A 16,721-nucleotide genomic window follows, 5' to 3' on the forward strand; every position below is an offset into this window, starting at 1 on the left:
TCAAGTGTTCTGACTGTAGCACTTTCTTGACTTACATACATGCAAATAATTATTTTCTGAGTTAGAAGTATATTTTTACCGTTACTGCATTTTTCAACAGAACAAGTTTACACGTTCCATACATTTTTGATTTACATAAAGCAACACATGTAATTCTCTTGTCACTAAAATGTTTTATAAAGGAATTTCACAGTGCATTTTCATCTGCAGATTAAAATGCTCAAATATAGCTTACAAACTTGCTACTGTCTGAATTAAGAATAGAAAATCAACTTGTCTCCATTTGGCATCAGAGGGGGTGTCATGGCTTTGCTAGTCACATGAATTTGTGTGTGTGTGTGTGTGTGTGTGTGTGTGTGTGTGTGTGTGTGTGTGTGTGTGTGTGTGTGTGTGTGTATGAATGATGGGATTTTATGTACTTTTTGTTAAATGCTTTCAGCTTGATCAGTAAATATCATTACTGTTTTTATCATTGCTGTTGACGTGTAAACTCTGAGAATTCTGTGACTTGGGTGGCTTTATAACCATTTTAAAGCCCATTACTGGAGAGAGATTTGGAAGATGAGAAGAAGCACTAATGGATACTGGCAGATTTATCTTTTTAAATCAGTTTGTAGTTCAGGGGTTATGAAGTTCTGACTTGGTGATTTATACTTTTTTTATCTGATAAATGTTAATTCATTTGCAAATGAATGAGCTAAAGGAGACAGGAGTTGGAATTTGAAGGGTAGCACCAAAATGAATTAATAGTTACAGGGGCTAAGTAGCTAGAACTTTTGGAATGTTCTGTAGATCATTGCACAAATTAACTTATTAAAAGCAAGATCCTACAAAATTGTAAGTCTCTGTCAAATAAGATACTGGTATCTATTATAGTGTTTATGAAAGTCAGGTAATTAAAAGTAAGAGCTTATGAAGTTTGAAACTTTTGCCCAACAAAAGGTATAGGTATCGATAGTGAGGAGTATGAAAGACAGCTTCTGAAACATAACTGTGAATTACATGAAATCTGTTCATTGGAGTGTAATATAAATGCATGTGAAAAAAATATAAAAAAAAAATGCAGAAAATAATTTACAGAGGTTAGGTGAGGTTAATTTTCTGATCAAGCAAAGTAGAACACCAAGACCAGCATTTCTAAAATATTCAGACACTGTTTTTCCCTATATGCTCTCATGACTATGTTATTGTATTTTAAAGGTATTGGATGTTCGGGAGAACCCAAGCTTGGTGATGCCTCCAAAACCAGTGGACAGAACATCTGAATGGTATAATATTGATTTCTCACTACAGAATCAATTGCGATTGGCTGGAGCATCGCCTGCCACAGTTGCAGCTGCTGGAGGAGGTAATCTGAATTTCGTTGTGGGGAAAAAGCTGCTTGGCCTACACAATGTCTGAAGATATGACAATGTTAACTGCTTTATCTGACTATGCAGTGCTATTCATTTGCTTTTGCCTCTGCTTCATTGTATTTTCATGTTTATAATGTATGTCACATTCTTCATATCGGAGTAAAATGCTGATTACTGAATAACTGAAACTGAAAGTATGAAAGGCAGGTAAGATTGAAAATAAAAAGACTGCGAAACTAAAACAAAGTGGTGCAAAAGGTGCTTAGAAAACACACACAAACCAAAAAATAAGCACCTAGTTTGTCAAACTCCAGCAATTTATTAAATAAAATGAAAAGACAATACAGTGGTGATCCCAGTATAGAAAAAAGAAAGAAAAGTGAAACCCTATGTTTATAGTAATGCAGAGGGGTAAGCCTTCTGTACCCCAAGCCATCTGCAACTTACATACAGTGGATATAAAAAGTGTCCACACCCCTGTTAAAATGCCAGGTTTTTGTGATATAAAAAAATGAGACCACAATAAATTATTTCAAAACTTTTCCCACCTTTAATGTGACCTATAACCTGTACAGTTCAATTGAAAAACAAACAAATCTGTTGGGGGAAAAATATAAATAATAAAAAAAGTACAATATTCTGGTTGCTAAGTGTGCACACCCTTAAACTAATACTTTGTTGTGTGTGCACAGCCTTAAACTCATACTTTGTTGAAGCACCTTTTGATTTAATTACAGCATTCAGTATTCTTGGATGCACACCTGCCATTAATTAAAGAGACTCTGATTAACCCCAATTAAAGTTCAGCTGTCCTAGTAGAATTTTCCTGACATTTACTTAGTTGCCTGATATAGCAAAAGCCATGGTACGCAGAGAGCTTACAAAGCATCAAAGGGATCCCATTGTTGAAAGGTATCAGTCAGGAGAAGGGTACAAAAAAATTTCCACAGCATTGCATATAGCATGGAACACTGTGAAGACGGTCATGAAGAAGTGGAGAAAATATGGGACAACAGAGACGTTGCAAAGAACTGGACATCCCTCCAAAATTGAAGAAAAGACGAGACAAAAACTGGTCAGGGAGGCTCCCAAGAGATCTACAGCAACACTGAAGGAGCTGCAGGAATTTCTGGCAAGTACTGGTTGTGTACTTCATTGAAGGTTTCAGCATCGGGCTGGCACCTCAGCACCATAAAAATCAACTGCCAATCATTAGCAGATCGGAGTTCCGCTGTGGCGACCCCTAACCGGGAAAAGCCAAAAGAAAAACAACAACTGGTTGCGTACTATATGTAACAACAATCTCCAGTGTTATCCATGTGTCTGGACTATGGGGTAGTGTTGCAAGACGGAAGCCTTTTCTTACACAGAAAAACATCCAGACCCAGTTAAAATTTGCAAAACAGTACATAAAGTCTCCCAAAAGCATGTGAGAAAATGTGTTATGGTCTGATGAGACCAAGGTTGAAAATTTTGGCCACAATTCCAAAAGGTATGTTTGGCGCCAAAACACCAAAAGAACACCATCCCCACAGTGAAGCATGGTGGTGGCAGTATCATGCTTTGGGTTTTCTTTTCTTCAGCTGGAACCGGGGCTTTACTCAAGGTGGAGGGAATTGTGAACAGTTCCAAATACCAGCACTTTTGGCCCAAAACCTTCAGGCGTTTGCTAGAAAGCTGAAGATGAAGAGGAATTTCACCTTTCACCACGACAATGACCCCATGCATACATCCAAATCAACAAAAGAATGGCTTCACCAGAAGAAAATTAAAGTTTTGGAATGGCCCAATCGGAGCCCAGACCTAAATCCAATAGAAAATCTGTGGAGTGACTTGAAGAGGGCTGTGCATAAGAGATGCCCTCGCAATCTGACAGATTTGGAATGCTTTTGCCAGGAAGAATGGGCAAATATTGCCAAGTCGAGATGTGCCATGCTGATAGACTCCTACCCAAGAAGACTGAATGCTGTAATTAAATCAAAAGGTGCTTCAACAAAGTATTAGTTTAAATGTGTGCACATCTATGCAACCAGCTTATTGTACGTTTTTTATTTTCTATATTTTTCTCCTAACAGATTTGTTTTTCAATTGAATTGTACAGGTTATAGGTCACATTAAAGGTGGTAAAAGTTTTGAAATGATTTATTGTGGTCTAATTTTTTTATATCACAAATACCTGGAATTTTAACAGGAGTGTGTACACTTTTTATATCCACTGTATTCCAATTCTGAAGTTGTGCTTTTGCAAAAAAAAGGAATACTCTTTCTCTGTAGCGTATTTCCCATTCTCCTATTGAACTAATATAGTGGCAGTGCATCTTCCCTCATGGTGGTGCAGGGGCAAAAATGCCTGTTTTTTTGAAGTTAGTATAATGGGAAGAAGGATGAAGAAACTGGGTCATCATCCCCTTTTAGAATTTGCAATAAAGTATGTAAATCTTGCAGCCTCGAATTATCTGGAATAAGCTTCTTCAGAAGAAACCAGTGCTCCCTTTATGCCCTTAGTGGATTGAAGTGACATCCTGACAAAGCATACTATGGCAGATTTCTCTGATTTCTTTGAATCCAGCACAGGTTTCAGAGAGCAGGACACCTGTCAACTTTGCTAACTGATAAGTAGCTCAAAGCTTTAGCTGGATAAACAGGAGCATATTTTCTCTGTCTTGCTAATTTTTCTCTTATCAATTTGACCTGTACCAGTTCCATTTTTCCTTGACATACCAAGCTTTGAGAAAGCTGGGAAGCCTTTATGAGTCCAGAATCAAGAAGCTTATGAAAACCACCCTTTTAATGGCTTCCACAACAGGCTTCAGTATTACAGCTTTTTTGTAACATTGATTGTGTTGATGATATGGACAGGGCAGTAGGCTGAGACTGGTATGACTCAGATGCTTCTCTTTTAAGGGTGAGCTGGAGGCAGACCATTTTGGATATTCCCTTTCCAGGGTGACATCCTATTTGAGCAAATTCCCTTAGAGTTTGTCAAAGATCCCTAAAGTAGTAAACTGGCATTGACCATTGTGGAGTTCTTTATGAAGCCTGTGACTTCCTTCTCCCCTTCTTCTAGGTCACCCCAGTGTCATAAGAAGAATCCCCCTTATAGATTGTGATTTTGTCAAGATGCCACTTTAATCCCCATTAATTCTGCAAATGAATAGCAGTTCATATAAAGTTGGATCTTACTTTGCTTAAAAGGCTAGATATAGATCTCTTTTGAGTAGTCTGAGAGAATGAGTACAGAGAAAGGGCTGGCAATCTGTCCTGGTAACTAAGATTTTTGAGACCACTGATAATTTTAATTATGAATCTTTGCAGTCTCTCAAGTTGTGTGACTTGTTTAGATAAATACAAGCAAAAAGGTGCATTGTATTCAATAATCGGTCTGATAAGATTGGAATAAAAGCAAATTAAGACTTTTTTGGATCTAGTTAAGATTAAATTAGATGGGGCAGATTTCCAAATTACTGTGGAGACACGATGGACACATGATAAGGAAGTATCAGCAACATTACCCAGATCCCTTAGAAAAGTGTCTGATTAGAGGGGTGCTTTTCCTGTATGGTAAGTGAAACTGCTTTGTTTACAAAAATGAAATGCGCTACATTTTTTTACATTTTATTTGAGACCATTGTCCTGGCATCATGGTCTCAGCCATGTTGGAGTAATTGTAAATCAGTTGAAGATTTAATAACACCCAACTTACAGTACTCTGCAAACTTAGTTAACCATAGGCCAGGAGTGCAGGCCTGAAGTACTGAAAAATATATGATAAATATGGAATGGCACAAAACTGAGCCCTGTTGTACACCACTGGTAATATTTTTATATTCAGAAGTGGCACCTACTGCTCTAATCACACGGGTTTTGTCAGACAACCAATTAGCTATCGATTGCACAGTGTTGTTGTTTTATTTTCGGCTTTTCCCAGTTAGGAGTCACCACAGCAGAACTCTGGTCCGCTAATGATTGGCAGTCGATATTTATGGTGCCGAGGTGCCAGCCCGACGTCCAAACTTCAACGAAGGCACGCCCATTCACGCATGTCTTTCGAACGCCTCTTGACCGCAAGGAGGACATGCAAACTCCACACACAAGGTGCTCTAGCCAAGAATTGAACGGGAGAACCTCTTGCTGTGAGGCGACAACACTACCGCTGCACCACTGCGGCATACTATCGATTACACAGTGTAAGGATTTATATTCAGATTAAGCTATCCATCACACAACGTAAGGATTTATATTCAGATTTACAAGTCTGTGAATAATGCATGCATGGGGATTGGTGTCAAAGGCCTTGACCGGGTCTAGATATGCTGTTTGCACTGCATAACCACTATAAACTGCTTCAGTTTTGGAAAGAAATTAATTAGGTTAAAGAGGCAGGACCTTCCTTTGATAAAGCCAGATTGATATGGGTCCACTGTTAATAGATTTTTAATGTCAAGATTAATGAAGTCTGAGATAGTTAGGAAGCAACACACACCCTGGGATTATTGTAAGGCTTAATTGTACAGGTGGAGGTCCTCTTCACCCCTGGAAAGGCATTATTTCCAATGCAGCACCTACCCTGGAGGGTGTTTTGGGCTTAGAGAGTGAGCTTTCTTTTAAATTATTTCATATTTTCTTTTATACTTATTATATATATTTTTCTTTGCCTAATGTTTCAGAGTTTCTGTAGTGTATGCATTTGCTTCTGGAGGAAGTATTTTACATGCAAAATATAAGTATTGTCTCACACACACACACACACACACACACACACACACACACACACACACACACACACACACACAAAAATGTATCTGGCAAGTGAAGCCACTTTCTTGACTGGGCACACCTCACCTGTCATTGTGATGAAATGAATGAAAAAAATATATATCAAACCATGCAAAGCATTACAGCACCTCATCTGTCCCTGATTTTACTGAGTGCCCCTGATTTGCCTCCTTTATTTTCTGATAAATTGCTAAGAATTAGTCAGCAAAGTTCGACATATACTTTCATACTTTGTTATTCATATAATGTGTGAGGATGAAAAGGCTCTTCAGATCTGAATTCTTGAAGAAAGAATTTGAAAGGTATGTGCTCTCCCTCTCTCTCTCCTTAGTTTAATGTGTATGTGTGTGTGTCTCTCTCTCTCTCTCTCTCTCACACACACACACACACACACACACACACACACACACACACACACACACACACACATGAATTTTTTTTTTGACCTTGTTAAATGTGGCTGTTTTAAACTGTACTAAGATAAGTTTTAAGTAAAAATGCGGCTGTTGCAGTTATTTTTTTAATTTACTTTTATTATTTTACACTCATTAAAAGCAAAGCCACATTTAACAAGTGTAAAAAAAATGGCTGCCATGAAGTGGCAGACCTAAAAAAAAGATAAAAAAAGTAGAAATCAGATATTAGCCATGCTTTAATGGAGAATGATTGTTTGTTCTGCAGTCTTGGTGAAGGTGTATCTTTCCACCATTGTCTAAGTACAAAATAAATACTTTTTACATGAATCAGGTATGACAATCAACTTATTTTTATCTTTGGCATATTTATTTATAAACATATCTGTTATTTTGAGAAGAAAACAATTCTGCCCCTCACTTCTGTATATCTTGTTATAACCAATCAAATTATATCCAGATTAAGTAAATTTATTTGATTGAAAACGGGTTCTTTTGGCCCAATGGACTATCCTGGTAAACCAACTGCAAATAAATAAATAAATAAAGAATATGATAAACATATTTCTGTAATAATATACAGGTCACCCCTTTTGTCACTTAACCAGTGAGAAACTTAAAAATGGTTTAGAAGGACAGTTGTTTTGTAAACTGTTATACTTAAGTACTTCCCTTTGCACTGGTCCTGGATTTGAATTAAATGTACCAACCAGTGCAAACAATGTCAGAACCACTGTATTTAAATATTTCTGAGTAGATGTCAGTGTTAACACAACTTTCCTAACTGTATGTTTTAAATCTTGAAATGATGGAAATAATCTTTAAGCAGAGAAATTTGGTTGTTTATAGTAACAAACTCACACCTTTTTTAACTGCCATTTGTGCCTTCTGTTTTCAATTATACTATATTGATGGATAACCTGCGCAACAGTAAGCAAAGAACATTTTTTTTTTTATTTTTTATTTTACTGTTAAAACAGATCTGATGTCATTTTTATTAATTCCTCAACTGTTAGGTTTGGATCTAACTTTGGTTCTGACTCAGCCGCTTGTTCCAGCTCGTAGAACACCAAAACTCGAGCTCCTCCCTTACCCATAACACCCTAGTCACCTAACGTACCTCAGCTGTCATTTGCCACCTTAGTTTACAGACGTGGTCACTATGTACTCTTGAGTTTAGCAGCTTTTTGTTGTGTTACAATTTTATCTTTATAACTTTTGTCTTTTATACAACAACCCTTTACTGCTATCCTCTCTCCCATATACACTTTGAAATTTATGTTTCTGTAGTTACCATTGATGGTATGCTTACTTTTTTGTACTTTATAGTACGTCTTGAATTGCCATTGTTGGCATTTTTGTTCTTCTAATCTTACAAGAAAAAAAACTTTCGCAGTTAATCTTTTACTCCTTACTAAGACAATGTGTGAGAAACCTTCCGGTTTTAAAAAGTGTATGGCCTGCAGCCATAAAATTCCATTCTCTGATGCACGTACTATGTATGTCTATTGTTTAGGCCCAGCACACCTTGAATCTAAATGTGACCTTTTTAGGGCTTTCAATCGAAGAGCCTTAATTGCTAGGAAAAACAAATTGATCTTGAGAAGTTTGCACCTTTTAAACCAGCACCAAATTCATCTGGGGCTCAAAACCACCAAAAAAATCTTAAAAAAAAAAAAAAAAAAAAAATCGAGAAAAATGTTCACTGGACCCGACATCTTATTTGGCTCCAGTATCTGAACCATCATGTAAATTCTTAGTGTCAGATCCAGCCTCCTCAGATCCGAAAGCTCAACCAGAAAAATCCCCTCTGATCTGGTTGTCGCAGCTTGTCCCGGATCCTGTCTCCTGTCAGCTCTGTTCACCTTTTTTGGAGAGGTCGCTGAGACATCACTCCAGACCTTCTCCAACAGCATCTTCAGTGTGATCTGCCAAAAGTCTGACTGAAGCTGATGTGGACAGTATGATGATGAAATTCCTCTCAATGCAGATTCAAATGGGAGTTCTTCTGGCTCCAACCCCATCAAGTCCAGAGACTTTTATTAACACTACTCCGCCGTTATTGGCTCCTTCTCAAAATTGACCATTGATTTTAGAGTCCTTGGATCCGAAGATTCCAGAGTCCACATCAGATCAGAAGATACGGGTATCTTCGACTCCAGTGGCATCTCTTAGTGCAACAGTGTCGAGCACATTGCAACTCGATGACTCTCTGAGCCCTCGCATCAGCACTGGGTCTGGGGTGTTGGAGTTGAGTCCTAAGCTATCTGAGACATTTCTGTCTAGCTTCGATGCTAGAGAGCTTGGCTTCAGCTCCCTCCTCGAGTAGTCTGCCTTCGGTGTGCATGGAGCCAATGGTCCATAAGCATGTCTTACTGGAGCCGTCAACCTCCTTCTCTCCAAGGCATTCTGCTTTTTAGGTAATGGAGAGTGCTTTCTCTGTTCCAAGAGTTTGGACTTCTCTTCCCTCTTCGACTCCAAGCAGCCGACCCTGTTTGACTCTATCTGTAGCATCAACCAACTGTGCCACTGGGACAGGCAGCCCAAAGTAGTCTCCATAGCATCCAATAGGGTATACTGAGCTCTTCTGAGACTTCTCTTGAGAACCCCACTGAAGAGGTTCCTAGGAAAAAGTGCAAAAGGAGGCACTTGGACTCTCCACAAGAGTTTGCCACAGAGGATACTGACTTTGATGGGGGGAGGGGTCCCCAAGATCAAAACCCAATGACGTCTCATTTGTAGACATCCTAGAACTCCTAAAGCAAAGGGGTGGTTGGTCTCCCAACAACCCTAACCAAGAGGAGTCCATATTCCTGGATGCTTTTTGAGCTGGCACATCTAACTCCTGAGTGACTCCACCTGCTAATGAGCTCAGTGATTTGGTGTCTTGACTGGCATGGAAGGAGCCTGACATCATTGAACCTATCCCCAAGAGAACAGATAAGGTCTTGGCACCACTGAAGGACAGACAGTATTGGAGCAAGGGAGTACCAGTTGATGCCATGGTCATAGCGGCAGCCATGAAGAAGGAACTAGTGGAGCAAAGTTCTTCTATCCACCCCCCCAACAGGGAGTCCAGGGAACTGGACAGATTTGGGAAACATGCCTATGCATTGGTGACATTTGCCCTCCAGTTACTGAATTATTTGGCACACTTCACAAGACTCCAGAGGAGTTTGATTAAGGAGCTTACCAAATCCCTCACTGGGAGCATATCCTTCGAGGCAGAGAACACTGTTGCCTTGCAGTTGACTACCCTTCTGTCCATTTCGAACTTGTACATGAGGCTTATCTCCAATGCTGCTGAAGGTATCTCACAAGTGGCAGGTTCAGTTATTTCCGTCAGAGACATGCCTGGATGCGCTTGTGTGAGTTTGCAGAACCCTTTAAATCTTCCTTCATCAATGTTTCTTTTGACAGAAGTTCCTTATTTGGCCCCAAAGTAAAAGACACACACTCTAGGTGTGAGCAGGAAGGAAAAACCCTGTCTGCTGTGGGTATATGTTTTTCGACCCCTTTCTAGGAACCAATGAGCAGATGGAAAATGTGGTTCAGAAAATCCCAGGGACCCGTCTTAAGATCCACGTGGGGATAGTTTTCCCAGGGGCAGAGGGGGAAACTCTAATGGAAGATGCCATTCCCATGGCAGAGGTGGTCCGTATAAACATGGGTCTAGAGATACTTTCTTTGATAGAGCCTATCAGCGCTCCTGCAAGGAGGCCCGACTCTCAGTCTCTGAAGACAGTTGGGGGTCTTTTATCCCTGCACCAGAAAGCCTGCCTAGAAATTACAAAAGATTCATGGGTGCAGAGGATAATATCCAGAGGTTATACAATATCATTTTCCCATCTACCCCTATTAGTAGTAAACAAAATCCCAAATTTTCCACACAATCAGGGGGAGGCTGCAGCACTAGAGATAAACAAGCTGATAGAAAAAAAAGAGTCATCCAAGAAATCCCCCCAGAGCAGTTAGTCTGGAAGTTACTCAAGATTTTTTTTGTGCCAGAGAAAACAGGGGACTGGAGACCAGTTTTGGATCTCAGCAATCTGAATCGGTCACTTCAGTACACAAAGTTCCAGATGGTCACGGTAAAGTCCATTCTGCCTTTTCTGCACAAGGATAACTGGATGTGCTTGATAGATCTTCAGGATGCATACTATCACATCAAAATGAACAGGTGATCCAGCAGATATCTACACTTCTGGCTGGAAGCCAGTCATTACTAATTCAGAGTGCTGTCCTTTGGTTTCACCATAGCCCACAGGGTATTTACCAAGTGTATGGCAGTAGTAGCAGCTTACTTCCACATCTAGGCGCATAACCACTCCAACTAGGCATCCTCTGATTCTAGCTAGATGCTACGTACTCCAGTTATGCTCCCACCTGGGAATTTCAATCACAACAGACCTCATCTTGAACCAACACAGATATTGGAATTCAGTGTCTTGCTCAATATGGTCACTCAAACAGCCTCTCTCCATCTGCCAAGAGTTTAGACTTTTCACTTCAAGGTCAGAAAGATTATACGGAGCTTCGTTTTCAGCTTGAATGATCCTTCAGTCTTTGGGATCCATGTCATTGGCACTCATCCTAGTTCAGTTGGCAAGATGGCATATGAGGATTATTCAGTGTTGGCAACTCAGTGGTCCATTCTCTACCAACCTTTGTCCAATCAGATCAAAATAACACAGGCTTGCAAAAATTATCATCTGTGGTGGATACACTCCAGTCAAATACAAGAAGGTTGTCCCTTTGTTCTCCCCACACCAAAGGCTGTAGTGCCCACAGACACCTCCCAGATTGGGTGGGGGGGGGCACTTCCTGGCAAAAGACAGTCCAAGGCACATGGTCCCCCCAAAGAGGCCAACACTCATATCAGAGTCCTGGAAAGGAGAGCTGTCCTCCTAGCATTGCAGGCCTTTCAAGATACTTTCCCCACAGGGACTATTGTGATCCAGACAGACAATATATCACTGGTGTGGTGCATCAGTACACAAGGAGAAATCAAATCTTAACCCCATTGTCGAGAATCTGCGAGAGTGTGGCAATGGAAGATCTCCTCCAATCGATTTCTGATAGCAATGCACATTCTGCGGAGAGCCATTGTGATTGCAAACAAATGAAGCAAGTCCATTCTAATGCCTCAAAAGTGGTCCCTCAGTATGAAGGTTGCAGAAAGGATTTATCATTGATGGGGCCAAGCATGCTGCAGTCTGTTTTCATCTCCCCTGAACAAGTGCAGCGGGTTCTTTGCCCTGGTACCCCCATCGGGGGAGTCACCGAGGGATGCTGTACTTCATGATTGGCCCCCGGTCTGCTTTACTGCTACCCCCCATTACCTATAATCCCCCAATTTTTTTCAGAAAGCATCTTGATTGAAGAGCACAGTTATTGTCATTGCCTCTTACTGGCTTTGTCAGATTTGGTTTCCCTTTCTTTGGCACCTCATCTGCTTCATCCTCCATGGATTCTGGATCCAACTCCAGACCTACTGTCTCACCCGACAGACATGACACATCTGGGCATTCCAGGCCAAAAATTTACCACATGGTTTCTCCACATCTGTTCACTGCTAGAAAGCCCTGGCTGTCCTCCCTTGTCTGTCACATTCTCTTATCATCCCACAAAGTTTCCACTAGAAAATTTTGCATAATTAAATGGAAAAGATTTGTCTTTTGGGCACAGCAGAATGATCTAGATCTCTTTTCAGCACCGTGTGCTAAAGTTTTTTTAGCTACAATTTTTAATTAAGGTGCTATCTCTTCTACTATAAAAATACAACTAGCTGCCATTGCCAATTTTCATATAGGAGTAAGTAACTCATGTTTAGCATCCTCCAAACTTTGTAAAGCCTTTCTAAGGGGAACTTTTCTTCTTAGACCGCCATTAAAAATCCCACTCCTCCTTGCGGTTTGAAAATTATTTTGTAATCTGTAACTCTATCCCCGTTTGAATCATCAGCTAAATGTGAACTAAAATTCTTGACTTGGAAAACTATCTTTTTAGTGGCCATTACCTCTGCTGGAAGAGTATCAGACTTGCAGGCCCCATCATCCAAGCCACCTTTTTGATTCTTCATAAGGATAGAGTATCGTTGTGGACCAATCCTTCCTTTCTTCCTAATATGGTGTCACAATCCAATATTAATCAAACTATCAACCTGCCAGTCTTCTTTCCAAATTTCTCAAATAAATGAGAGTGTATGTTATACCTTTTGGACATTCCCAGGCTATTATGGTTCTGTCTACATAGAACCAAAATGTGAGGAAATCAGAACAATTGTTTGTCTGTCTTTCTGAATCAAATTAGGCAAACCAGATTCTAAACTAACTTTGGCCAAATGATAAACTGGTTGTATTACCTTTGTTTGCAAAAAAATGGGCTTGTCTTTACCAAAGCCATCAAAAGCACATTCCACAAGGTATATGGCAACTTCTTCCGCATTTGTTATTCAGATCTTCATTGGATGATATTTGTCCAGCAATAACCCAAGTTAATCATCATACCTGTATTGCCCATTACAAACTGGATCTGGTCTCTAGGAGAAGAGCAGCCTTTGGCTCAGCGCTGCTCAGGAATATCCTTCCTTAGAGTCCTCCCAGGATATAGGTTGCTGGGGACTCTGTCCCAGCAATTGAGGAATGAATGAAAATGAGAACATCAAATAAAAATGTATGTACTTACCATAACCCCCCCCCCATTCCATGTTTGACTTTTGGAAGCATCGAAAGATGTTGAAGGAACTATTGTTCCTTTGTTTGAGTTCCAAATTCCGTTGCTTTATCATTTCCTAATGCTTACAGGTTTAAGGGGCAGCAAACAAGATCTGAGGTATATTAGGTGACTAGGGCAATATAGGTAAGGGAAGAGCTCAAGAGTATGTGTTCTACAAGTTGGAAGAAGCAGCCAAGTCTGATCGGAGGGTCGGATCCAAACCCAACAGTTGAGGAAGAATGAAAGCGGACGCACACAGAACGTTATTTTGAGTACAGAGCTGTTTTTTTACTCTATAAGTTAATGGTAGAGCTTGTATAACAAAAGGCTGAGCTCTCTAGTGTAGGTGCCTGTCATTAATATATTACAACTCTGTAAAACTGTAGCAAATTAGACTTATAAACTCGTAAAAAATTTCACATGGATGTATTTGTGCTTACCAGATGGTTACTCGTATAAACCTGAGTGGTCATGCTTGGGAAAAGTACTCTTTGCTCTTCTTTCATGATGCTGGCCACCAGTGAGTTAAAAAACTAATAAGAGATCAGTAAAGCTACCATCATTTCAAATGGTGCAGTGTAATTTAATACATTGTAAATAGTCTTGGAATGAAAAATAGATGGCTTATAATTTACCTGGTCTCTCACGGCTGAATGACATCAGTTTTATGTTTTTACAGGAAACTCCTGTGCAGTTCTCCAGCATTTACCTACCTCATGACAATGAAATGTGTCTATAGCATATCCATTACTTCCCTTGTCTCTTAATATATATTCACAAGCTCAGAGTTTTTCTTCTATTCTATGTCCTGTAGTCCCTTTACTGTGTTGACGATCCCCTGTTATACACTGCCCAACAGTATGATGCCCTTCTTTTAATATCTACTGCAGAATTGAGCATGACATTGTAGAAGAGACCTGACAGCGGCACTACCTAACAGGGGAAATTACACACTTGCATCTTCAGGAGTCCATACTCCATTGCAATGCAATGCACCTCCGCTTTCTTTTGATGTTTGTTATTTCCTTTACAAATCGTACCTCATGGTTCTACGTCTAAATGATGTAGTCTTTTTTTCACTTGTCCAGCTTGGTGTTGCCATGAACTAGTGTAGCACCTTCTCTAGCTTCCGTGTGATGTCTGTCACAGATGAGTTGAATAAAACTTATCGCACTGCCACCAAAGCTGAGGAACCCCACCAGGAAACTGAATTCTTGTTCAGAATTGTCACTTCAACTGCTACTTTTCTGTCACGTAGCTAATTCTTAGCCCATCTTTCTGGTTAGCATCCTACCATTGTAGCATTTTCCACACTAGCCTCCTGTGATGCATGGAGTCCGAAGCTTCATCTGAGTTTGTGCGCAACTGGATACAACTCATCCCTTTATCAACCTTGATGATGTCCCATAGTCAAGAGAAGTAAATCGTATTAGATTAAGAAGACTTTTCTTGTATGATCTCATGGTGCTATTTTTTTATGCATCATATTGTTAAATTTATAACATGAACTTATTATACATTAATAGCAATGGAAAACAACACAGTAACACCTTCCATTATCACGTGCATGCATTAAACATATAGTTTCCATCAAAGCTCTGTTCTTTTATTCTTGAACATTGTAGTGTATTCACACTTTTCAGTTCCTACCAACCTACTTATTTTTGACATTTATTTGCATATTACTTTGTGTATATTATTGCCAAATGTGTCATTTATTCGTATGAAAATTACTTCTTTCATGTTTTAATAATCCCATCTCTAGGTCTTTTATTTCCTTTATAGTATTTAGCACTTTATAGCTGGTTTCATTTTAGCTTCTAGTAACATTAAATTGAAAGCCTTACTAACTCTCAACAATTCTAAACCTAGACACCAACTCAATAACATAATCTCCTTTGTTAATATAATGAGATTTGATGTTGTCTTTTCCATCCGTCTCAATTACTGGGTATATCCGATTCGACTGGATCTGAAGGCAGCAACTTTTAGAGTCTTGGATCCGGGGCTCAGGCTCTTCCCCTCTACCCAGAAGTCCCTAACATCCTCACAATTCCCCAGATTTTGTTTGCCACTCATAAGACTTGGACGTGATCTCTGGGTGCAGCACAGTGTTTGATAACCTATCAAGATCAATCTGGCTTCTCTTAACTTATTGGATTACAGTATTTTTAGAGGTTATTTTGTCTTTATTATAACTTTAGTATATTTTCTTTGCCTTATTGTTTTTCCCCACCTTCCCTAATTTAAAAAAAGTGTGTGTGTGTTTCTGTGTATGTGTATATATATATATATATATATATATATATATATATATATATATACACACATACAAACACACACAAAATATCTTTATATGTAATAGAATACTATTATTATTATTAGGGACCATTAGGATCTGGATATTTTGCTGTTAGGACTTTGATAACGTTTTTTTCCTCAAATAGTTTTCTGGTCTAGTGTGTGTGTGTGTGTGTGTGTGTGTGTGTGTGTGTGTGTGTGTGGTGTACTGTCGACTTTTTTTTTCTATTATTTGGAGTATCCCAGAATGTTTAAAAAGGCTTTGGGATTTAAAAAGTGCTTCCCATACAGGCACTAGATTCCCCCCACATGACCCTTATTCACAGTATGTTTACTGCCTGGATACAGCTCATCTTGATGAGGATTGCCCTCTTTTGGGCCTAGAGCCATCTCTGAACTGCACTCCAAACTTGTTCCCATATGCTTTTGGCTCCCTCTCTGGCAAAAAGTAAGAAGGCAAGTCAAAGGTTGTTAAGGAGAAGGAAAAGAATAAATACAGGCAAAAAGGATGGGAGAAAGAAGAGGAGAAAGTGAAAGAATGACAAATACAGGAAGAGAACTCCTGACCATTTAGGACCTTTGGGCTGCTAAGATTCTGTGACTGTTGGATTGAGTCTCTCTTTTGTAGCCAATAAGTATCCAATCTCCCCTTCCTCCTTCAAGGTTCTCTCTGGAGCGGTCTAGCCCCCAGCTCCAATTGTCTTTTCTTCAAGAGAGAGCATCTCATAGATCTTCTAGGACCCCATCAGTGGCTTCTTTTTTCAGATCCATATGATTATTGAGGAGTCTTTCAGAAGCCGTCAACAGGGTGATGAGGAAGTTTGAGGACCTAGATCCAGCATCTTCTGTCTGGGAGTGCCGGGTCCTGTCCTGATAAACCCCTCTTCTAGTTTCTCCTTCTCTGGTCAGACCTTTGGATCTGGTGGTTAAGGGGCTGAACATTTCCCATAAGATGCCGTTGTTGGAGCTGGTAGCTTGGTTGGGTTCGATTCCAACAGTGTCCCTTACCCACTGTACTCCTGGGTCAGATCTTAAAGGGCCTTTGTCTGTGCACTGGGGTCCAGGTTGACTTTAAGACTGTCTAACTGAATCTTTCCCTCAATGCAGTGGCTCTGGATTGCTCAGCTTCAATGTCCACCTCAGAGTGGGGTCTGTTTGG

General features: G+C 39.8%; 1 protein-coding gene across 1 annotated transcript in view; it reads left to right on the forward strand.

Annotated features, from left to right (window-relative positions):
- Nucleotides 1–16,721, forward strand: part of FLII (FLII actin remodeling protein) — a 945,835-nt gene that overhangs the window by 432,495 nt on the left and 496,619 nt on the right. The window contains exon 11 of the mRNA XM_044089594.1: nucleotides 1,201–1,348. Within this exon, the coding sequence (XP_043945529.1) occupies nucleotides 1,201–1,348 (148 nt within the window). The remainder of the gene's footprint in view (nucleotides 1–1,200; nucleotides 1,349–16,721) is intronic.

This window comes from Protopterus annectens, chromosome 12.part0, assembly GCF_019279795.1.
Source record: "Protopterus annectens isolate FY-2018-M chromosome 12.part0, PAN1.0, whole genome shotgun sequence".
Classification (NCBI taxonomy): Eukaryota; Metazoa; Chordata; order Ceratodontiformes; family Protopteridae; genus Protopterus; species Protopterus annectens.